This window comes from Tyto alba, unplaced genomic scaffold (genome assembly GCF_018691265.1).
Source record: "Tyto alba isolate M040663 unplaced genomic scaffold, T.alba_DEE_v4.0 Super-Scaffold_7, whole genome shotgun sequence".
Taxonomy (NCBI): domain Eukaryota; kingdom Metazoa; phylum Chordata; class Aves; order Strigiformes; family Tytonidae; genus Tyto; species Tyto alba.
The window spans coordinates 30485590-30510517 of record NW_024881328.1 but is presented as its reverse complement, the minus strand read 5'-3'; the positions used below and the strand labels follow the sequence as shown (position 1 = coordinate 30510517).

General features: G+C 44.9%; 1 protein-coding gene and 1 long non-coding RNA gene across 3 annotated transcripts in view; both read left to right on the top strand.

The window, feature by feature from the left end:
- Window positions 1-319: 319 nt before the first annotated feature.
- On the top strand, window positions 320-12001 carry LOC116965829. The gene is made up of 2 exons (XR_004409694.2): window positions 320-8293; window positions 8398-12001. It is a non-coding gene; the product is annotated as an uncharacterized LOC116965829 (long non-coding RNA).
- Window positions 12002-15454: 3453 nt separating this feature from the next.
- The window catches only part of BMPR2 (bone morphogenetic protein receptor type 2), a 113938-nt gene continuing 104464 nt past the window's right edge, over window positions 15455-24928 (top strand). The window contains exon 1 of one of the 2 annotated variants that reach the window (XM_033010787.2): window positions 15455-16370. In XM_033010787.2, the coding sequence (XP_032866678.1) occupies window positions 16295-16370 (76 nt within the window). In that variant the 5' untranslated portion in view covers window positions 15455-16294. The remainder of the gene's footprint in view (window positions 16371-24928) is intronic. The other variant, XM_033010786.2, reaches the window with a different exon arrangement.

The window sequence follows — 24928 nt, the reverse complement described above, 5'->3', positions numbered from 1 at the left end:
AGAGGGAGACGACCACGAGGCGAGCCCCAGTGTGCTTGCAGGCCCACTTGTGCCACTGTCCCTACAAAGGGACCTGAGGAAGAGGGTGGCAGAGACCCTTGCCTATCCCAGGCCATCTCTGTAGAGGGGATGTGCTTCCCACACACCCGTGGACTGGCGGAGACCGTCTGGCTCTGCACCTACCCACGACACAGACTGAACATCTTGGTCTTTCCCATTTACGTGGGGATGAGTCACATCAGGGCTTGGATGTTGCAACTTTGATGGCGTAATCCTGCCATGTTTTTGGTAACTCAGAGCCTTCCTGCAGAAGATGGGACAGAGTTTAATGTCTGGCGTGAAAAGCAGAAACATCTATAAAGGTGAATATTAAAGTCCTTCAGGATGAATTCAGAGTCATAAAAAAATGAGGATAGAAATGGTGCAGAAGTGACTTTCTTTTTTGATCTGTCATTGCAGACCACTTTGAGCTGTAAATTTCTTGATAAATATTTAATATTCATTATGCAATTCCATTTTGACATGAAAAGTCCAGGGACATGTGGTCCTAATACAGCAAAAAAACAAAGTTCTAAAAGAAAGTTAAACTACTCCTGGTCCTGTGCAATGTACTTAGTTTATTCTTTCCAGATTTCTGTAATCATTTTGCACTACTCGAGGTGCTGGAGAGACCCTGGGTTGGCTTTGGCTGGTGATCCAGCAGAGCCGGAATGTCATGCTGGCAGCGACCCACTGAAGTCCCAGGGGATGAGTCACTGGAGGGAGACTGGCGGGGACTGTGGCCCTTGCCACTCATGGCAAACATCACATGAAATGAGCTGCCAGCACTGGCGACATCCCAGCTCCCCACCATAGTCATTTTATACAAAAAGTAACTGGTGAGGAGTGGGTGTCTGGCTGTAAGCAGACTGCTGGGGTTCACACAAACCCGTCACTCAGACCCATCCCCATCAGTCAAGGCATAATTCTTGTCTTGAGGTGGATCAGTTTGGCCTCTTTTGATTCAAGCACCAAAACTGCAGCTGAAACAAAACATCACCTTTCTCACGCTGTGCAGGTTACCAAAAAAGCCCCGCTTCCTTTACCCTGGTTTCTTTTGTTTGTACCATATCCTGCTATCATTAAGTTTCTGTTAGAGCATATCAGATGCTGTTTCGGTGGGGGATTCCCTTTCAGCCTTCACAGCATCCTTGGTTTCTTGCTGTCTGCAGTCACCCTGCTGCTGTTGCACTATGAGAAAAAAAAGTGTTTTGCCTAAATATTTGCAAACTTTCTGTGCCATAACAAACCTTCTTGAGCTTTGACAGGCTGGACTGCTGAACTGAGGGTGGGGGAAAACCTGCGGGGCAAAGGTCTGTGTGAGCACTGAGCCAGCCCAGGGACTATGGAAGGTGCTGCTGGGCAGAGGGGGAGGAGGGTGAGAGTCCTGCCAGGCTGAGAGATGCTTTTGAATGCTGCGGTTTCATCTGATATGATTTCATAAAGCTAACATTTAAGGGTCAGATGATGTGATATGCTGCCTTCAGACGTTGCATATACAAGCCCAGCCCACTGTTGAGACAAAAGTGGCTTTAAGCCCTGTCTATCCATCTATCTTATCCATCTGTTTGCCTTTTGCCAGCTGGCATGAAAGGTTCTTTTATCTGAAACTATTTCCAGCTATTTCTCGTTTCAGAAACTCCAAAGTGTTTGCATGACTTGAAAGAGCTATTTCCAGCGTTTTTGGCTGGGCAGCATTCTAGTTTCAGATTTTACGACAGGTATTTGAGCACATTCCCTTGCTTTTGGAAGGGCTATTACAGCAGCTCATCTTTCATAGGAAGGGTATGTCTGCTGCTCAAAGTATTTATCATTTTCTCATGTTATTTTCGATACCTCTTTAGAAATTGCAGCTTGGCAGCGTATTACTTACGGCAGGCCAAGTCCAAAGCATGAGCAGGGAAGGTTCCTGTGCGTGATAGATAGAGGTGCCAGAAAGCAAGTGGCGCCTTGGTGTGACTGCATCTCTTTGGGACTCACTGGAACCTGGGATTTGCAGATTCTCCATTTGAAAGTGCACAGAGGCCTCAAGGTGTGAAGCCTAGAGCTACTGCTTGGCTTAGTAATGCCTAGGGAATGGGATGAAGCTTCCAGTGCTGGAGAGAGTATCCTTTCACTGTTCTCGTGTGTCTGCCACTGAGACAGTGGTGGTTTTTAATCCAGGTCAGTTATTTTGAAAAGACATCTTTGTTGCTGTTCTGCCCAGACATAGCAAAGAACATTACAGATTGGGGAAAAAAAACAAACCAACAACAAAAAAAACCAACCAAACAACAACAAAAAAAAAACACAAAAAACCCCAACAACAACAAAAAAACAACAACAAAATAACGCAGGGGTTTTTAGGTAGTGATGCTGGTCTTGGAGCATTCGAGTGAACAACACATGTTGGGCAGTGATGACTGATACACTTCCTTATGGCAATACCCAAGCTATTGTATGTTCAGTTTTTCAGAAGTAGATTTGACATGTCTCAGTGGAAAGAACTGCAATACGGATTGTATCTCACTTGTTTCAGGGAGCTTTGAATAACATGTGCTTCCCTTCATACAGAAGAGCCTGATTTTTCCACCTCCCTGAATTAGTAGCCCCATAAGGGAGCAAATCCTGATAATTGTCCTGTGCCTCATGGTTATGCTGTATGGAGGGATGGTGGCATAAAGCAGAGAACTTCGTCTACCTGCTGGAGAAGTGTCTGAATCAAAGTTGAGGCTATTGCCTGCTGTGGATTGCCAGCTAGCTTAAAAAGAAAATCTTTTTTTTGAGGTTTTTTTCTTCTTTTAAGATTTAGCAATTTGTGGCCAAATCACAGGATCTCGAGGGAGCATTCTGGCTGAAAAAAATGACTTCAGAATTTGGCCTAACATAACTTTAAGATAAAAGCTTTTATGTAATCACTAATTCACAGTCGCAGTTGCTTTGGCTTCTCTCATTATCATTCCTAAGTTATTTTTTTCATGCTGGGAGTTGGATTTTCCTGGCACTGCATCTGTTTTCAGCAATGTATACACCACAACTGCTGACAACTAGGAGTCGGATCCCATGTTCCTCGACTCTGGCTGTAGCTTGTTTTTTCTGGCACTGCTTTAAAGTCTCCCATCTGCACTTGTCTCCTGATGACCACCGGCGGTCTTTCAGCTGCGTGAGAAATGCCTGATGTTATCCTGTTGTTCTCGCACTCCTCCGGACCCATTTCTTGGGCCAGGCTGTGAGCGCAGTGCTGCACCAGCTGTGCAGCCCTCACCAGTTCCTAGATAGAGCCTTATCGGGGCCGGCTGTGGCAGCACTCCCGTCCACTTCCAGCCCTCTCCTGTGGTTACTGGGAGGCTCATTAGCTTTGTGCCTTTCAGCGTGGCAGCAGCAGCACTCTGCTACTTCTCTGGTTTTTCAGTCCTCTTTGTTTTTCTGTGAAATACTCCCCTTTCCCCCGACCTCTGTTCCACCTAGGGTCTGTAGCAGATGGCCTCTGCACCTTTCAGCAGATGGGAGCCAGAGGGAGAGATTTGTGTCCGTCTCTACCTGCTGCTCGTCTCCACTGGGCTATTTTTTTCCAAGCCTGGTGCTGGTTGTCCCGTATCTAGCTTACTCACAAGATGCTGCTGTTCCTCTTGGCAGCATTTTGAATGAGTACAGCTGTTTTACGCTTGGATTCCACTTGACTTGGCCTACCAAGAGTGTGACTTCTTAAGGGATGTGTGCTCTTTGGTAACAAGCAGGTGTCCTTGCCCAGCTGGGAGGATGGATATTTCTCTGAGCTTTCTCTGTAGTTTAATGTGTGCATGGTGTAGTTGAAAGATTAGCAGTATGGTCATTCCTCCCCCACTGCTTGTCTGGGTTTGTTTATTTTTGTTATTCCTGTTCTATTCAGTTTCATTTGTTATTTTTGGTTTTGTTTTCCAGGCCTCTTTCCTTTCCTTGCTTTTGCTCAGCTTAAAGGAATCCTTTTTTTTTTTTTTTTTTTTTTTTTTTTTAGCTTTCTCAGTATTGGGGGGAAAACTACTATTACTGTTGAGTGCTTCATGCCTCTTTATCATGCCTCACCAGACAGGGCATGCAGGAGCTTGCATGTGCATGTTTCTTCCCTGTCCTCATTCAGGTGTCAACTTACTTTCATCTTCCTACACCTCCCAGCACATATCGAAGCTTTACCTGGCACTCGGGGTTTCCATTACCTCCGTGCTACAGCTGACATGATGTAGCAGTCTTCAGCCATTCCACTTTCTACTGTCATCCACTGGCTGCCACCAGGAAAGCAACATTACCCCAGGCTGGAAAATTACTGGGAATTACTCCCTCCTGGAGCCCTGCTCCCACTGGCAGCAGTACTTGTGGTTGGGCACGTAGTCCTCCCTCAGCCAGGAGGGGAGCAGCGTCCCAGCCTGGCTGTGTTTCATGGAAAGCCATTTTTCAGCTGATCTCCTTTTCTGCCTGCCAGTGCCCTGCTGGTTTCCATGGTATTCGTGGTTGTATAGGGGTGGCAATTTCAGCATCCTGGCAGCCTTCCAGGCTGCCTCTCCATAAAACCCTGTGCAGTTTCAAACGTATATATGTTTTTCTTATTTCTTCTTCATCCCACAGAGCTGCTGTGTGCTTTTAAGCAGTTAATCTATTCCATCCTTCGCTTATGTCACAGGCATGGTGTGAGGATGTCCCTGTTCTTGCTGGCAAGTTGCTTTGAGATCCTCTGATGAAAGGTTTGTTGTGAAGGTGAAGAATGATCATAGCCATGCAATTGCTCTGATTTCCAGGGGATGGTTCAGAGCATCCTACTGAAACACTAAGAAAGTCCCAAAGGTGAGAAGCTGAATCTTGGAGCTGAACTTAAATGGAACGGCACCCCCGTTCACTGCCATCCTGTCATGTAAGGGCTCCTTTCACGTTTTCATCCACCCTCTGAGAGCTGCTGTGCCCTGGCAGGTTGGCAGCTGCTGCAGCACTGTCGGTGAGTGTGTGTGCTCCCAGCCCTGCTACACATCTGTAATGGCAGTGCAGAAAAACATCAGAAAGTCTTTCTTGTTACAGACGGGGCCTAATTCCTGTCAATCCTCTGTTTTGTTTTGCTTAAAAAAACAAAACCAAAACAAACCAGGGCTCTGCTTTAAGCAACAGTTGGAGTGAGCCAAGAGCACATCTGGCCTCAGCTTCACACAGGCTTTCATAATAGTCTTTAGCCATAACAGTCTCATTTTTTGGAATAGTCATTGCTGCTCTTCAGGTTGAATGAACTCTGATCAGGCTTGGACCTCTACACATCAGGGTGAAAAAATACCTTGCGTCTGAGCTGCAGGAGGCCAGAGATGTTGAAGAGAGAGGGTGCTATGTTTGGATATGCACAGTGGCCTCTGTTCCATTTAATTTGGGAAGGGTGATTAAATGGTGACCTTCTCCACTAAAGATGACTGCTCTGTGATCTGTGGCTTCAGCTGTTTTGGGCTCCATTTCATCTGAGGGTAAGATACATTTGGCAACACAGGCTAATACCAGATTGAAGGCCCCCATTGTTGAAATGGGTTTAATGGCCATGAGTTGAAGGAATATGCTCCCTGGTGTGCTAAAGGGAAAGGGGCTGCAAATTGCGGCACTTACTAACTATTGGTATCTGTAGAAACCACAGGAGGAGATAATACAGTAGTAACAGCTGACCCTGGAATTATTTGTGCACATGTTTGGCTCCAAAGCTTTCTGCCCAGCTGGCTGGAGGTCACTGTGAGCACTGATAAGTATTTGCCAAACGCCAAGAAGAAGACAGGACAAGGTCAGAAGCAATTCTGGTAGCAAGGCAGAGCATATTTAGCAAACACCGCTATCTCCCAAATTGGGGTGAGAGATTTCATCAACAAAACACACAGGGGAGGTCTGAACGCTAGTGGAGGACACGAGCAATCTGCTTTACAGCTTCTGGCGAAGCTGAGAGAAACATGGGACTTGCTGTTTCCTTCTGAGGCGAGGATTATCTGCCAGCCTACCCGAGGGACCTGCTCCTGGGGGTGGGCACTGAGAAACTTTTGAGCCTTTTCCAGTTGCACCTGAGTGCAGCAATGTCCGCATGGTGAGTGGAGGGTTGGGGGTGTCTTCTGTCCCCCAAGAAACATTGCTGCTAACCCTCCTGTCGCATCATTGTGTCTGTATCTGTTGGGGCCGGGCTAAAGGAGCAGGGCAGCTGTGGGCTGGCGAGGAGAAGCCCAGCTCTGGCTCTGCAGCAGTTGCAGGTGCCTGCACTTGGTTATCCGAATGTGGGGACGTTTGAAGCAGGGCTGTGTGATGGGCAGCCCCTTTGCTCAGCTCTGCCTCTGTCTTGTCGGGCAGGTGGGGAGCGCTGTCCCAGCGTGGTGCTGGTCAGGGGCGTGACCAAAACCACGGTGAGGGACCTGGGGAGGGTGGGCCAGGGATCAGGGGAAGGAGAGGAGGCTAGAGTCTGCCTCAAGGGAGAAGGGGGTTTGTGGGCCGCTGGAGTGCGGATTGCTCGGTGGCCAGAGGGAGCTAGGGGGATGACTGATGGGGCTGCCAGCAGGTCATGTCTGTGTGCTGGCCTCTGCGGGGACCTGCTTCTTTGTCCATCCTACACCCCCTGTTGCATGCACTGATCTTCAGCCCTTCCAGGCAGATGGGTGCAGTGAAGGCTGCCTATCCCAAGATGTCTGAAAGATTTCAGGTGTTCACCGTTGCTCCTTTGCCTTAACATGATTCCTTTTCAGGCACAGATGGGAGATCCCCTGGGGGAGGACTCCTGGGCAGACAGATCAGGACCTTCTTAAGGCAAAATTGTGGGCTTTTGACCTATTCCCCATACCTGTGGGATTCCTCCTATTGCTCTATTCCCATTTCCTTATAGCTCTGGTGGGGACAGCATCACCCGGCAACTCCATTACTGTACAAATAGCTGTCTCCCAGTAAAATCATAAGCCACAGGGTGGTTTGGTCACAGGTATTAGAGGTCTGAGTTTTGCATCCTCCTTTTTGTTAAATCAGTAAATGCAAATTCCAACCTCTTTAACCCTCTCCTGTAACTTTTTCTCTCTTCCCTTCCCTCCCTGGCTCTTCTCTCTTCTGCCCACCACCTCCCTCCTCTTTCTGTTCAACATTTAGTTCAGGGCCTGTGCTTCTGTATGCCCTCACTTCATACCCCTTCCATTCTTCTGCTGCCACTGGGGATGTGAGAGCTTCAGCAAAGTTATCAGGGCAGAGGCTACAGGGTGGGTGGTTTTTCCTTATGCTAAATGCAACTTCTCCAAAGTTGAGGGGATGGTTAAAAGTAAATTAATACAAAAATGAAAGTGAAAAAAATGCTGAAGAGGGGAAGTTCTGCTCAGACACTGATTTTACTGAACTTGGTGAAGGCTAGAGGAAAGGAAGGGAGGGGAAAAGCGATACGTAAAACATCACAACTATTTTGTGGCAAATGTGGGGGGAAATAAAAAAAAGGAAAAATTCCTTCAAACTTATGCAATATAAAGCACCTCACATGGCATTTCTTTCTGTGAGATTGTCCTTCCTGCTTTTGATGAGCTTTCATCTATAGAAAAACTACAAACTCTTTGCTATGGAAACAGAGGGCAATTTTTCCTTTAAAAGTCTCTGCTCACTTGTTCCTCCATCCTCATTTACATCTGTGCCTTTTAATCTGAAATTGCAAGCAGAGGTAGAGGTTTCACAGAGTCCGAGGGCTGTCTGTGCCTGCTGAGCCACATATGTAAGTCTTGCACAGCCCATTTTGTGCTCTGGAAATGGCCTATGGAAACCTGGTTCTCATTTGTGAATTGAAGTTTTTTAGGCCTCTGCAATTTCAAATGACTGTCAATAGTGTGGGGTGAAGGGAGCGACTGTGCCCTCAATGGCTGCTGCGTGCTGAACAACTTGAGGCTGATGCCAGTGGCTGGAGCTGGTGGTCTGGTCCGTATCACTTCAACAAGACGATTCCTGATGGATTTTTCAGGGAAGCAGTTAGTTTGGTTTATGTTTCTAAATCGATCTATGAGAGGCAAGCAGGCCTTACAGAGATACTGACTCATTTCTTGATCGGGAGGAACATTCTTTGCAGATAAAAATAAGTTTCAAAATTCTTAGGCAACAGATGTCACGTTACAGGCAGAAGCATACAGGATAGAAATCTCCTGTTTGATACAGTAAAAGGTAATACTTCTACTTTTATCTTTGTCCAGGTGACGTTCTTGGAGCTGGCCGCATGCAGGAGAGGAACGCTGAGCAGGCACTCCCAGAGCAGCACTTTCCTCTGGAAGTGATGGCCCCGAGAGAGGTCAGTCCTCTGCCACTGTGCTTGCAGCAGCAGCAAGCCCCGAGTTAAAAAACGCTGCAGTTCTAACTCTCTGTTTCTGATGTTTTTTGCCTTTGCAAGAGAAGATGGAACATGAAGCAGCTCTGCTGTTGGGTTCATATTTGAGGCATCCTTTCTCATTGCAAAGGGGAACTGTTGTATGAAGCCTGAGCAAAAGCTGTTCCCTCGACGCTGCTGCTGACTCCTTGAAAAGGAAACTGGGAGAGACCAAGGCAGCAAGCAGGGGCTGAGGGCTGCACTGCGGCTGCTGGAAGACATGGAGAGAAGGCCATGTGTGTCCTGTTACGCCAAATGACTGGCCAAAACAGCAGCCTCAGAGGAGAACCACAGCTGCAAAGGATCTCCCAAAGAAAGGATGAAAAAAGGTAGGGGACAAATGCAACCCTGACTGTGCCTTCATCCCTCTCAGTCCTCCAGGCTGGGCAGGCAGCAAGGAGTATGTCAGAGCCACTCGAGGGGTACGATGGGTTCTCTGGGGAGTGGAGCAACACTGAGGCTTCACACCTCCACGGCCCGGTGTCACCCAGGGGCGAATGGTGCCACTGCTGCCACCACTTAGAACATTTGGAGTGTGGTTACATATACGGCTGATTTGCCATTAATTTCGTCATTTAAAATAACGAGTAACAACTGCACTTTGTGGACACTGCTTCTCTCCTTTAGGTGAATGTCTGATGCTTGTCAAGCTGGCATGATGGAGTTCAAGGACAGCCAGCGATGAGCACACACAGAGGCTGCTTTCTCCATCCCTCTGCCATGGCAAACTGAGTGCAGGTCCACCAAGGTTTTACCAGAGACTTTTTTTGTTCTCAAGGGACATTTTTACTGGCTTTTTGCTAGAAGATGCTTCTAGCAAGCTGATTTTTAGGTCTAATTGTCTGTGAGAAATCAAAAGAGCAAAAAGGAAAAAGGTGGCTTTTGAAAACCAACCTGGTTTGCACTGCCAGCTAGCTCGTGTAGTGAGGGATTAAAAAAACCCCAAACAACAGCAGCAAAAAAACCCAACCCCCAAACCAGAAGGAAAAAGGAAGGTAACAGTAGGAGGAGAGCGTGTTGGAGGTTCCATGAGCTCTGTTCCCAGCCGCCTGTCATGAGGGTGAGAAGGCTCGGGTCGCTCTCAGGAATGAAGCCCTGCAGGTCTGTGGCGATGACATACCCCTCTGCTATGGACCGGAAGATGATTCTGACATAACTCATTACATTTCCATTTCTGACTAAGTCCATTGTTGGATTTAATGAACAAGTGATGTTTTGAACTGATAAACACCCTGCAGCAAATTTCCCATTTTATGTTGTGATGAACAAGCCAAGAGATTGAGGCAAGCTGTAAAGGGCCTTTAACATACAATTTCAAACTTAATTCAAAGTGGGAGGTGCTTCTCAGAGCTAGCTTGAAAGTTTCTCTCACCTCCACCCTCAAAATGGAGATAAAGTTTCCACAGACTAAGCAGTGTTATCTCTAAAACAAGACAGGGACTGCTAGGAACATTGTTGGTAGCTCATTATCGCAGGGAAGCAGAGTGTATCATGAAATGTGAAAATGTCTATTAACTATTTGACCGCTAATCCTTTTAAGACACAAGATGTTGCCTTTGTGTGTTTATCCCACAGCATGCATCTTCTTCCTCCTTCTCCCTTAGCACCGAAAGGTTACCTGTTCCACACCCGCCTGCTTACGTTTCCAGGCTTGACCCTCGCATCTTCAATCATGCAATTATGGGCTCCCCATAGGAAGCCACTCGCTATACCAAAACCAGGGAATAGGAGACCTGCATAAAAGAAAAGAAGTTTAATATTGAAATAAATCTTCCCATGGACTGCCACAAAAGTAATGCAATTAATTTTTGCATTAAATTAATTAAAAGTCTCCTGTCAAAAGCTGCCACAAAACTCTTCCGATGTAGGATAATGAAGCCATGGACTGTCATGATGTCGTTGCAGAGCATGGTTCACCTGGAGGTAGATTACACAGCAACATGGTAGAGTTAGAAAAACCCAGGGCTGCAAACAGTTACTAGTTCACACTCGCAAATGTTTATATTTTTTTCAAAGGCTCAGTGGTTGGTGTTCTTTTCTGTGTTTCAGAGACAAAGAAAAATTAAGTCATAACAGCCTTGAGATGGACTTTTATGAGTCTAAAGGCCGAAAGTAATGTCTGGCACAGATTATTTTACTTGACTAAAGGGGAAACGAATTCCCTCTGAGGCAAGGAATTTGATTTACCGTTTCCTTAAGGCTGTTGGTAGAACTGCAAACATGAGAGCCTGCTCTGGTATATGATGCCACAGGAGCTTTTGCCAGTCTTGCGTCTTGGCAGGGCAGACTGACTGTCAGAAAGAACAGAAAGGAATTGACTTTCCCCCACAAAGGACTTTTCTGGGGTTTCAGTCACAGCTTGGTGACTCTCTGTCCCTCTTTTGTGGAATCTGTTTTCCCAAGATGAAGCCAAGCCCTGGAGAAGGAGCAGAAACTGGCACTGATTCAGACAAGGTGAAAGTGATGCTGACAGGTTGTGGGAAGGCTCTGAAGGGCTTGGTGCCTTCTATTCCCAAGGAAATGTGTCCATGATGAAGAAAGGTACTTCTGGGTCCAGATTGCTTCTGAAGTCCCTGGAGAATTCACCAATTTTCTTTCTGCATATCATGTGCCCACATCTCTGTAACTCTATGGTCTTCCCACAGACACCCTTGCTATTCTGACCTCTAACTCCACGGGGATTTATGGGGGTGTGTTAATACCTCTGTGATGGGAAAATCTATATAAAACAAGTAACTGAATACTTCCGAAGGTAATGACGTCTGCGTGTGATTACTTGTTGGGCTGCATTGGCTGAAGCTTTAGCTGCTAACTCAGCAGACTGTAAGTAGACAGTATTGTCTTTTCGGTTCGCTCTGGCTGCAATTCAGAATGTTAATAATAATCTAGAGAGCTATATAAAGCTTGGATCTTGGCTATCAGAAACCACCTCTCTCCCCACGTACTGTTACAGGAAGCAAGACTGGGGAGATGATCTTGCTGACAGTTCCCTAATTTAGCAATGAGTGGCAGGCATTTGTGGTGAAGACCTGTACCAAATCCATTATTTATTAAGCTATTACTTCGGATCCAGAATGGGTGTATTTATTTCTAGGAAAGTCTGTGAACATCTTGATTGCTGTTCTAACATAAGTTTATGCATCAGAGTCAGTGCTATCGGGATGCTTTGTTTTTAAATTAGGAGTAAAATATCCCCTAAAAACTAAACATTGGACTGTGTTATTATCCTCTTTCCCCAACACTTATGACAGCACTGAGAGAACACTCTGGCCAAGCTGATGGGCAGCCAAATATAGTTTATGGCTTGTTTTAAACTGATTTGTTGACTTCATGAAAGGCCCTGTCAAAAAGAGTAGTCCCCTGAGTCCTAACAATGATAAGTTACATTGCCTCAGCACTGAAAAACTCTTGGATAATTATCCAGTGAACCTATCCTGAGAAATCTTTTTAAAGTGCCTGAACCTTGCATTTTCTAAGAAGAAATAGGGCTAAAACTATTGTTTAGTAGTTCATCTTGGTTTTCTTTATCCTTTGTTCATTTTATTTTCCATTGGAATACTCTCTTGGAAGCATGAAAATAGTTTTCTGTATTCCAGGTAATTAAAAATAAAGACGTGTGTTGTTTAAAGGAGATTCTGCTAATAAGGACATGTTTCATTTCACCTATGTAGTGTTGAATTTGCAAGTGATATCAACATGTTTGCATTTGCATCAGTATGACTGACAGTGGGAAGCATCTGAGATGCCTATCAGCCTTATTTCTCATCTCTGTGCCTCCCTCAAGCACAGGGGCAGCCCCAGTGTGCTGCATGTAGCTGAGTCATTCAAAGGTCCCTCGCCCAGGGGTGACACGTGTGCCCTGCCACTGCCTTGGTGCACATCAGACTGACATCTGGGGGGGGGGCTTGCAGCCACCGTCCCCCAGCTTCTCTGCTGCTGCCTTCCCGGCGCAGGCCTGCCCCTGTCTGGCTCTGAGAGCAGTGAACACTGTTGTGAAAAAGCATCTACTGCATAAGGTATTTTCTCCTCATTCTGTTTTTTAACAGTCTTTGTTAACTTCAATATTTTTTTGCTGGGTGAAGTTCTTACTGGTGGAAATAGAGTGCTTTAGTCAGAATATTTTCTTTTAAATCTTGGTAAGTTTTACAGGTTTTTCTCTTTTCTTCCCGTTACCTTTACCTGAACCCGCACCACAGATGTACCGTGCTGCAGCTCTGCGAGTTTTCATTATCCCAAGTATGCTTCTGTGGGTCTTACTTGATGTTGCTGAACACTAGGCTAGCAAAATCCTAGCTTACAGATAAAACAACATCACAGAAAGAATTATAAATATGTTCTAGTCCAAGCACATAACAGAGTGAGTTGGAGAGTGACAGTTTAGATCTCCGATTTCCTCCCACCACCGTGGGAAAAGGAAGCTGCTTCTGTGCTTAGACAGCAACGATTACTTCCTACATCTGTGTGGTGAAGTAGGGGTCAGCCCCTCCTCAGCCCTGCTAGCTCCAGAGAAAGAGGGGTGCAGCAGCTCCTGCTCTGCAGCCTGGCATCGGTGTGTGGCCAAGGGCCCTTCGCAGCCTTTGCAGTCGCACCGGGCTAGGAGGGACCCGGCCCTTGAGGAGAAGGTCTTTTGCCAAATTCAAAATGGGTTAGGGAGGGAGAATAACGTCTTGCAAACTGCTGGGGGTGTGAGTCTGGGAGATTAGTCCAAGGACCTGATACAAGCTCAGGGGAAGCAGATCCACAGCCTCACGGCCTTCAGAAGCGTGTTTTCTTGATCAGGGTCTGGGTCTTTGTGAAATTGAGAGGAAATAATTGTATAAAAATTGGCACGTCTTGTTCTTTATTTCTAGGAAAACACAGAACAACAATCTAATCCATTTTGTGGAGAGAAAAAAAATAAAAGTATTTTAAAGCAGAATATCTGTTTTGCACAGTTTCTTGTGAAGAACTCCTGGTATTAATGAATAAGCCAGAACTAGAACTATTAAAACAAGAGAGACTTCTGTCATTTACTTCAGGCTGAGCAGGTTTTGATACACGTCATAAACAATTACAGTAATTTTCTTTTACCATCTAAACAGTGAAAGTGCTGTGCAACCCACACAGTAAGGTTCTTGTTTTCTTGTGAACAAAGTTGATCTCACTTCTTTTATTGGTAGGTACAGCTGGGCAGAAGGTATGTCACATAGCTCAGTGTCTTTGCTGAACCAGAAAAGAACACTGGATTTTGGGTCCACAAAAAATAGTCAGTGTTGGGGTTTTTGCCCTCTCTTGGAAAACAAACTATTCTGTTTGTTAGTGGTTGGGTGTTTTTTTTTGTTGGTGTTTTTTGTGTCTTCTAAAGGTTATTTCTTGACAGTTCACATTCCACAAATAACAGGAAGGATACTGTGGTTAACATGTGGTTGCAGTTCTGGAAAGTGGCAATATGAATTACAATCTGGGATTCTATATTTTATTGTCCCTCACGAATACCCGTGTTAGATCTGCATAGATTGGAAGATATTGTAGCAAACTTTTAAAACATTTTTAGAACTATCAGCCACATAAACTCAGTTTGACCCTAGAAATGTCAAACTGTCTCTGGCCAAAGCATCATAATGATAAAAATCCTATTACAATTTATTTAATAATTCTCTTGATGATGCAAGAGTTGGATTACATCTATTTCACCTGTTACAGCTTGTGAAGAGGAATGGAGTTATGCAGAAGCCTTTTATTATCGTTAAGGTCATAACTCTGATTTGCAACCACTATTTTATGTAGTAGCATGTAATATTTTGAGGTGCAAAATTGGATTTTTAGATTTGTATTCCTTGTACCATATTCTTGAAATTGGTGTAGGAATTAAGGCACAGGGGAGCATTTCTCACAATCGACCCTTTGGAGAAGCAGGTATGACAGTGCCTTCTGTGTGCAGGATGCTTTTAGGAACCTTTTGCTGTGTTACACACAGTAAAATTTGTTTGAAAGAGCCTTGCTAGGACAGAACCTCAGACACTATATTCCAGTCACAGTTCTCCTGTCAGCTGCAGGCCTCAATTACCTTTGGTCCTGTGCAATATAGCAAAGGTTAAAGCATACAAACAGCTCAGCGGCTCGACTTTACCTTTGTTTAGAAATCTCTTTAAGAGGCAAATAGTGGTTTTGCTTGGGAGAGTCCGGTGGCTGGAGCCGTGTGAGCTGGGTGGGCTTGCCTGGGTTCCCCGAGAAGAGTGAGGTAGCATTGCCGGCGCTGGAGCTCAACGGGGGCGCTTGAAGGAGGAAACAAGGCAGAAGCCTCGGGGGTTCTGAAAGGAAGGCCACGGAGTTCAAACCTGATGCAAGCTCAGGGCCTGCAACGGATTTTTCCGATAAACGCTGTTTATGTGACCCCCGAGCTCGCGCTCCCCTGCTGACAGGGCTCTCAGGCGCTTTTCCCTTAGGCGGCCGCCCACCGCCCTCCTGGGAAGGTCGGTCGGAGCCCTCCCCCGGGCCTGTCTCCCGCTTCCAGCTCCCCTCCGACCGCCGGTGCCCTCCCCGTCCCTTACCGACGCCCGAGACACACCGGGAGGCTTCGGCGGGCCGCCCCCTCCCGCAACATGGCGGGCGGCTGCCCCGCCCCCTGCCCGAGAGGGCTCTTCTCTACCTACCTGGAGGCCCACCTCTATGGTCAGGGCCGCTGACGGCGGGGGGCGTGGCCTGGCGGGCGAGGGGCGTGGCGCGGCGGGCCGGGCGCCCGGAGTGGCCGTTGGAGCGAGTCCCCTTTGTGTCTGGAGCTGGGGGAGCCGTTGGCGCGGGCGGTGGGGGGGCGCGAGCCGCGGCGGGGGCGGACCTCCGGCCCTCGGCTCCCGCCCGCAGCCGGCGGCCAGCGCGGGAAGGAGGCGGAGCGGCGCGGAGCTGCCCCTCGCCGCCGAGCCCGGCGCCCGGGGTGGGGGGGTGGGGGGGAGGGAAGGGAAAGGAAAGGAAAGCAAAGCGCTGGCAGCGCGGAGGGGGCTGAGCCGTTCCCCGGCGGCGAGCGGAGACCTGAGGGAGGAGGCTAGGCCGGGGGCGGGGGGGGCTGCCTGGCGCTGTGGAAGCTGAAGGAGGGAGGCGGAGGAGGAGGGGGAGCGCCTTCCCCCGGCGCGGGGAAGGGCCGCCGCAGAGCGGGGCCAGGCGCCTCCGCAGCTGGAGCCGCCGAGGAGGGGCCTCGCCTCCCGCCGCCCCGCGCTCTGGGCCCCACCTTTGTCGGGGTGGCCGGAGGTGGCGTCGCTTCTGTGGCGCGGGGGGCCGGGGGTGCGCGGTGGAGCCCGCCCGGCGGGGGAGACGGATGGGCCGGGATGCGGCCGCAGCCCTCGCCGTGAGAGCGGAGCGGGTCGCGCCGGGCCGCGGAGGGACTGAGGGGATCGCCGCCGCCTTCCCGGGAGCGTGAGGCGGCGAACGGGGCCGGCGAGAGAGCGGAGACCTTTAACGGGATGGGAGGCGGCGCTGCCGTAAGCCCGTAGAGCTCGTTACCCGTGCCCCGGTCGTCCGGGGGGGCTGCTCTGACTGACATTGCTGCAGGCGCGGGCTCGCGTCTGGATATGCTTCCTTCTCGACCGGGCTGTTCCTTCGCTATGGTGAAGCTGCGTGGGAAGTGAGCGTGGTTCCCAGCTCGGTCGGGAGCTCCGCCGGTGCTCGGCGGGGGGCGATGCCTCGGGGCTGGGAGGCAGGAGCGGGCGCTTCCCCGGCGGTGCCGGCTCCCGAGACATGAAGGCAGGCGGGTGTAATGGAGTAAGAGCGAAGACGGCTCCTCTCATCTGCCATTTGCCCTTCCAGACGGGATTGTAAACCGGGAGAGCTGAGGACGGCTGTGCGAAAGAAGGAGGAAATTCCTCTCGTCGGGGTTTTTTTTCCTGCCCCCCCCCTTTTTTTTTTTTTCTTTTTTTTTTTTTCCTCCTGCTCCCTCGATCCTTGGCTTCCCCAGGTATGACTGCCTCACTGCAGCACCTTGTGCTGGTGCTCTTGCTCTCCAGTGCCACCCTACTGCTCAGCACTGCGGCTGGTAAGTAGCCAGTGGGTGTAACGAACTAGCCATTTTGGCACAGGAAAGGGGGGTGGGGTCCGCTGGTATTTGGGCACATCTGTGACTCCTTAAAAAGTGGTGTGTGTCTGTTTCAGCAGCGAAGCCTGATAAAAGTTTTGAAATCCCGATGCGTTAGGCGTCTCGGAAAATAAAATCTGCTTTATTGTGTAAATGAACTCGACTTGCATTCAAGATGTATGCTTTGCCTAGATTTGCTTCGCTTGTCTCATAACTTATTTCAATTTTGGAAAAATATATAATCTTTCTGTTTTGCATACCTCGCCCTTTGAAAGGTAATGCAGGAATTTTTAATATATATTTTAATCGTCAGCAGAGCTGTGCCTGTTTTGCTGTGGGATCTTTGGGCACAGCCATTTTTAATTTTATCAGCATCGGTGCTTTTAGGGGCCTTAAACATGTGCTGCAGTTTTATAACAGACTTACTGTAATGTGTAGTTTTTTTTCTTGGAGGAGAGATCTGAAGAAAATATTTATCTAATTCTATCGTCACTTGTGATTATAGAGCAGTAACGCAAAGCACTGTAACAGAAGAATGCTGAAAGATCTTGAAGAGTACTTTTTTTGACAAGAAGTTGGAATCATGCATGCGGAGAGCATCCTTATTTTTTTTTTTGGACATTCCAGACCTATTTTTAATTTTGCTTGGAAGCTCAGAGTCAGATATGTAGGACGTTTGGCCGTGATATTGTTGTGTATCGGTCTGGCATCCTTTGGTTTTCTGTCATGGTGACAGATTAGCGTGTTGGAGCGTTATGAGTGTAACCCAGCTTTGTTAGGTACTAATACCGATTCTCCTTGCAGTGTGCATTTTCCAGCAGTTTTGGAAGACTCCCAGGACGTTGTTGTCTTTTTAATAATCAGGATCCAATTTGCAGTGCTTGCTTTTCTTAGTGTTATTTGCTAATCTGATGTGTATAATTCATAAACAAATCTTTGTGAGAAAATTGCTGTATCTTGCTAAGATGATCCAACGAACTGATGGTAGTTTCCATATTACATTTCAGTGAGGTCTTAAAATTGAATTATTTGTCAAAGTTGGAGATACTTGGTGTCATTATTAGGAAAATCTTGTAAATTATACATGTTTAGTCAGTTTCTTCATCACTCTGACTGGATAGTCCAGGATTTTCTCACCGCTGCTTTTTGAGAGGTCTCTTTCAGGGAGATATTTAAATGAAAAGATTGATGCTGCCTATATCATCCTGACCTCTGCCTTTGACTGCCATTATTTCAGATTGATGTCTGCAGTGTCTCTCAGTGGTAGTTTCCGAGGTGTGTTTTCCTTTCCTTTTTTTTTTTTTTTTTTTTTGGTTTGTTTGTTTTTTTCCTTTGCTTTTTTTTTTTTCCTGGAAGAAGGGACTTCTGAAGGTCAAAAAATCTTGGTATTAAAGCATGTATGAATCAAGAATACCCAGCATTTCAACTTTTCTTTCAAATAAAAATTCTCAAAAGTGTAGGCTTTTTTTCCCTTTTGTGAAAACTTAAGTGAGTTGGCAATTTCTCTGCCCTGATGAAGGAGAAGGGTTACTGAAGAAGCGAGTATGGAATTGAACCAGGCCAAGGGCTGGGCAAGTGCAGTACGAGCCCATTTCCACGGTTTTGCCAATTCACCTCAATCCTGACATGGCAACGGCATTCCCCGTATTTCAGTTCTGGTTTTGCTTTGTTAAAAGGGTATTAATGATGCCAGCTTTTTTGGTTGTTTTGTGAATAGGAGCCTATTTTCCTATTGTGATTTATTTCTTAATTGTGAAATTTTAACAATCCACATTTTAAAAAAACCTTGGTCATAATCCTCTGTAGAAGTAATTACACCTGTGATTTAAGCTTTAGTTAAAGTAACTAATGGTTGGTTTTAAGTTTACACTGCATTTCAGAAAAAAAAGTCTGTAGACGGGGAAGATACACTAATGTGTAGTTCTGCCCTTTTATGTTCATGAAAGAGCCAACACTCTTTCTTCTCTTCCCCTCCCCCAAAGTATGAACTGTACGCTCCCATAAGAGTGAAAATGCTGCCTTTGTAGCTTTGAAAACCCCTATTAATTCTTACTTCTGATTAGTGAATGGATACTATATCTCACCAGTGTATAGAATTGAGTGTTTATAAATGCAAAATCATGACATCAGAGGAAAAGTATTTTCATAACAGGTTTATAAGTTTCTGTCTGGAGGAGAATATCTGGGCCTCCCTGGGGAGAGCTCCACAAAGACCTGGGTTTAGCATGGGCAGGAAAAGGAAGATGTAAAGGTGCATAAAGAAGTTGACAAAAAAAAAATCTTATGGGGGGCTGTAGATCAGTTTAACAGATAATCTGGAATACGAATGAAGAAAGAAGGTGATTCTTCCTTCACCTTTGTAATTGAAGATATAATAAAGTTCTAGCTCTAGATTTGGAATTATTTGCTGATTATTAGAAGGAAAATATTACTGGCCTCCTCCATAAATTCAGATCTTAACAGGTATCTGCTAACATTGTATTTAAATCATTCATTAGTTCTTGTAAAGAGAAATGCTACAGTAAGGCCATTTTACTGATACTAGTCTTAGGTAAAAATCTGAGTGGCTTAAAAAGTTATATTGGAAAAAAATGGTTTGTGCCACTTTGTTATTTATTTCTCACATGACTTGAAATACCTCTTTCTAAATATTTTGTTTAGAACTATAAGACATATTTATATGCTTTTATATTTTAGGGGATTTGGATGCATTAATCGTGAGGGTTGTGCCTGAAAGAGGTGGTTGGTGAACCTTTGAGCTGTTCCCCAATATTGCTAAAGAATTTTGTTTGGGTGTTCATATGGACCTGATATTAAAGATACAATCTTTCCTCATTTCACTTGCTTGCCTTCTGTGATATGCAATACTAAACCACTTTTCCTTCTTTATACATATTCAGGGTAGACAGCATTCCATTGTCTAATGTGTAAATTATTTGCGGAAAGTATAAAGTGAAAATTAAAGCAAACAGAATATCCTTTTATCTTTGGGACTCTTTCCATAAGTCTGCATCTGTGTGGTTCAACAGGGCCGCAAAATTTTCAGCGTGAATGGAATTGGATAGAGATTGAAGTAATTTTTTTTTAATAATAATTTTAATTATTAATTGAAATGAGTGAATTGAAGCATCTTTATCCAGTTCTGTCTTGCCAGTTAAAGTTACTTTAGTGTCTCAACATAATTTGTTTGAAATATCAGTTGTTTGACATGAGGAAAAGCCTCCTTCGGCTATTCAACTCAGTTCTTGTAATTCAGTGTTTTGAATTAGTAACTGACTCTATGTAGCTTGCACATTAAACAGGGTGTTTTTTTAAAACCTATCTGCACCTCAATTTCTACTACTTTACTAGGGATATAGCTACTGTTTATGGCTTATTCAGATGTAATATAAAATTAAGTTTCTTTTTCTGTTTGACTTGGGAGCTGTCTCAGAAATGCTAGCCTAGCAGATGGAAACAGACTGCTTGAGGGGCACAACTGGTATGCTTGATGGATAACCACACGTACAAGTGCAGCCTGTATGCCAGACTAGGGCTTCATTAAATGTCTAGTTGTGTAAGGAAATAGTGTAGCTATGAAAGCACAGGATTCTGCACAGAGCCATTCACCCTGCTGAGAAGAGCCTTTTTTCTATTAGGTAAATTAGCCTGCATGAACCTCTGTGATAGTTCAGCTAAGCTGCTTCCAGTTTCCAAGCAAACTTCAGTGCTTCTATACTACTCTGTGTAGGCATAACCTGTGAGGAAATGGAAGCTGCGCTCATCTGATGGCCAAGGAGCCCAAATTTCAAGCCCTGAGACATTACACAGATGCCTCGCTTCGGTATGAATGGTTTTACCCTTAAAGGAACCACATGTAAAAGGCTGGCTAAATTATCAGCCTATCCTTCTCTGATGAAGGAAGGCAAACCTCACTTCGCCCTGGACAAAGAGGCAAGCACAACTGTATTTCTTATAACTATTCTTATGGTGAACTTTGTATAAAGTGGTTGTTTTGATGATACCTCTCTAGCATGTATTAGGAACTTCTCTAAAAAAGAATTCGTTGATTTTTACATCATTGTCCCCTGTCTTTTTTTACTCCTTTAAGTATTTCTCAGTAGTCTGTGTAGTCAGTGGCATTGTTTCCTTGGCAGATACCACCTTCCTCTGCCTTTCTCACCAGAGGAACAAGAAAGTTGGTAGGTTAGGGTTTTCAGAAATGCTTTATTGCTAACAATAGAGTGCATGGCTTACTGTCACTGGAGCTATATTGTATTTGGATTCAGTCTGTCTGTGCCATGAACATGTGCTGTCATTTTCTGAGCAGAATCTAATGTTCCCAGGCATGGCTGTGTATAAGCGGTGTGTAAAATTTCATTCAGAACCAAATGTTTATGCCCTGAATAAAACAGGCTTGGTGATGCTTTATGTTGGGTAGGACAGAGATCTGTGCATAGCTTACAGGCAGTTTTAAGTATTACTTTTATGAAGCTTGTAGACTTAGTGGAACTGCTTACTACTTGAATTTGAAATTAAAAATAAGTGAAATAGAAGAACTGTTCTCCAAAACACCAACATTTCAGTACTCAAACTGATTTTCTGTGGTTTGTTTCTTTGTTTTTTTTTTTTTTTTTTTTTTTTTTTTTATTATTTCTCTGAAATACAAATTCACAGAAATATAAGGCTGGAAGTGACTTCTCTTGTTTCCTCCATGGTCTGGTTGCATAAGTACAGATAACAATGTTTGTCTAACATCTCTAAAATCTCCAGTGACGAGGGATTTCACAGCCTGTCTAGGTAGTCTGTGCTGTTACAGTGCTTAATTATGTTTTTCATGCAACAGTAGTAGTATTTTCCCCTTCTATTATAATGGAAGATTGTTTAAGATATGTCTTAATTAATATGTGGCAATCCATCTGAACATACAGCATGGAGCACACACACAGACAACTGCTAGGGAACATCAGTCCTGGTAAGTTCCTATGTTGAAGCCTGGAGTCTCACATCTGGCTACAGTAGTTTGCGATGGGAAGCTTGAGTTGGCTATCAATGTTTTACTTTTTTTTTTTTTCCCCAATTTAAAAAAACTGGTTTTGAAAAATTATGCTCTTCCTAAAATTTTGATTTCTGGTGGTACCCTCCTGACTTGAGGGGTCTGCAAATTGCAGAGCTGGGAGCTGGGCAGCAGGAGTGGAATCTGATAGGAGAGGTCAGTCTGGGTGTGTGACCAGGAGGAAGAAAAGCTAGCAGGACAGGAGAGATTTCAAAGGATGAAGGATTCAATCTGACTTGCGGTGGGATGAGAACCAGGGCGTATTAGACAGCCAGGCAGAGATGGTGTCTTAGATTTGGCAGACTTGTTTGGAGAATGAGTGCCTGCAGTTGTGTGGTGGAATGAAGTTTTTGCTCTGGGGGAGAAAAAGAAAGTGTAGCTGTAGGTAGGAGTTTTGAAGATTTATGTTCTCTCTTGCGAGAATGAATGAGAGACCTAGTCATATAGATAATGCCTTTACCCTCCTCCCTTTCCCTCAGTCTTGTAAGCTTGGAAACCACAGGAGTTTTGGATGGTGATTGCATTTTATTCCAAGTCATTGGGATGTGTCAGTTTTGTCAGCTGCTGCCTTGGGTTTACAACAAATCACAGTTTTTGTTTTGAACTCTAAAGGTGTCTACCTTCTGCATCTCTCAGCACTTTGCATTTTATATTTTGTTTCTTATTTCTGTGAGAGAGGGAGGGGAAAAATAGGCACTATGAACACAGAAGATTGTCATTGTGATCTGTGAACCCTTCCATCTCCACTATTAACTTCTGAATCTGCTGGCCAATTTCAACCATACGTGAAAGATGCTGGAAGTCTCAAGAGATGAATTTGGTAGTGTTTTTATGAAAATTAGGAACTAAATAGAGGAGACAATTCCAAGGCAGAGGTTTCCCAAGGGGGAAAACGGAACAGAACTCAGTCCAGGTAATTTTCTTTGCTTAAAACTGGCTGCCCAGTCAATGCAGAGATTCTGGCAAGTGTGTAGGTGCATACACCGATCTGGACTAAGCACAGTCTGTTTTGTCTTCTGTTCACTCAGCATGCCGTAGGGGATGTGGAGGAGAACTTCTGTGGGAGGGGTGGGAGCTGGGTGAGAAGTGTGGGAGAAAGACAATTAGTCTGCTGCTTGTGGAACTGAGACAATGTACTAGGCAATTTTTTAAACTGAAATTCTAAAACAAAGCCCAAATCACTTTATCATCCATTTACAACTTCGCAGTGTATAAGAGTAACTTGAAGTTTACGGTATGCACTGTTTTTCACACTTTCAAAACTGGATTTAGCTGACTATCCTGTGCATATACTTAACTTTAGTTCAGATATCCCACATGTTAAACTTCCTTATGATCTTTTTTTCAATGGTGTTGTAACTCACGCTTTTCCTGTGGTTCCTTTGAATGTTTTTGTTATGTATTATACTTGCTTGAACCTGTGAATTACATGAAAAATAGTTTCATTATTTGTGTTAAGCAGGAGTAACTGAAAGGCATGTACCATTCACCTTCTGGATTGGAGTAAATGGCAGACAGTGGCACAGCTAGTGATACAGTGAACCTCTGAGCTGCTGGACTGACTGTTACCAGCAAGTGGACTAGGTAACGCTAGCAGTGGTGCACAGCAGCTCTTACTAGTATGTTTAGCCAAAAGCTGATACTACATTTATACTTCTGGTTCTACTAGACATACTTTTTCTATTTTGAGTGGTAAGCAGGATAGGTGTGAGAAAATATTGGTAAGAGTCTTTCTTTTTTTTCCAAGTGAGATTGACTGAAAGTATGATCGTAGGTCACGTATGTTAACTGAGCTCCTTAATTTATCCATTAGAGAATGCAGCACTTAATTAATATTGAAGTATTGGGTGTTGGCAGTGTCATCTCCCGAGATCATCACTGTTGGCGTGAAGTACATTTCCCTCTGCATAAGTCACAAAGGTCAGGTTCACCTGGTGTGAGAAACTTTAGCGTAGTTCAGTGGCAAGAATGACTGACTAAACATACTCTACTGCTCTTGCTCTCTCAGACATACTCAGTTCGGCTTGGTTTCTGTTAAAAATAAAATGTTTTACTTCTGCAATCAAAGCAGAGGGGTACAGATACCTGGAACAAAACTCCTAGACCATTCGTGTTAGAGAACTTTAATCAGGTGTTCCAAGAATTTAATTTGATCCACTATCCTTTGCTATTCTGAAATTTGTTAGACGTGACAAACATATATTGGGGAAAATACTGAGTCGTGTTACTGTTCAAGCTATTTTCTGTAGTAATTATTGTATTAAATAAATGATCCTACAGGGGTATGTTTAGTTTTCCACTGCTAAAAAACCTTTGCTTTTGTTAGTGATGGAGCGGTTCTGTTGTAGCTAGTTTGTTGCTGAACCTGCTTGCAAATTAATCCTTCATTCTGGTGCTATCTTTCAGAGAGAAGTCAGTAAAGCTGATTTAGTTGGAGGACTTCGTCTCCCTATACCTTCAAAGTTGCAAAAACCTTGGTGTGGGCATACTGTTCACTGTAGAAATGCACTATATGCTGTGAACTTTGCCAGTCCTTTTATTTATTTAAAACCTAAACACTAAAAATTATTTTTCTGTTTTTTTGGCAGACAAGGGACCTTCTTAGCTGAAGGTTAGGGTTTTTTATGATTACCAGTTCTTAATTATAAGTTTTCATTATATTTAGCTGTCTGAGATATGACTGATACCTAGATCCAAGGTAGTCAGCTGAAGAAAACGAAGATTGTATTAGGAAAATTGTAGCACCTGTCTTTTTAGTTAGACTGTGGCACCACCATGTATCTGCAAATCAGGCACTTAGCCCAAGGACAGTCTTTCTGTACTGAAACAATTTCAGTTGCAATCAGAGAAGGATAAAAGGAACCCTGCAGAGAAGTTCCTCTGGATGCCACCACGGTGTCATTTTTTTAACGTTTGCTTGTTTAAAGATTTTTTTCCTTTATTTCCAGCTCTAATGGCCCAGGCCAGGAGCTGTAGCCCGAGCAGCTGCCATGATTGAAATAGCCACAGAGCCTGGGCTCTGCCAGCTGTAACAGGAGCCAAGTGCTGGGTCAGGGCACACACTCCTGTCTAGCAGGGCTTGCTGCTGGTATTTCAGTAGGACTCGGCTGAGAAGTGGAAGAACTTGTTCCAGGGTTCTGTGCTATTCTTGCTCTGCTCTGCAGGCTGGGATGAATGACTCCGTGAATCTAAATGACTGAAAAAAAAGATGTGGAAACAGTAGGGTAAATAATTTCTCATGCCCACTGCAGCAGTATTTGGATCTCTCTGTAAACTTTTTTACATAGAGCATATGCAAATCCCCGATTCTAGTGTATGTTGCATAGGTACAGTGAATATGACTTGTAATACATATACATGTGTGTGTGTCTATGTGTATATAGCCTTATGTACTCAGTATGTTACCAAAATTCAAGCAAACCAATCTGCTTCACTACTAAAACCTAATATTTTAATATTAGCAAATTAGCTGTTTCTTGATGTT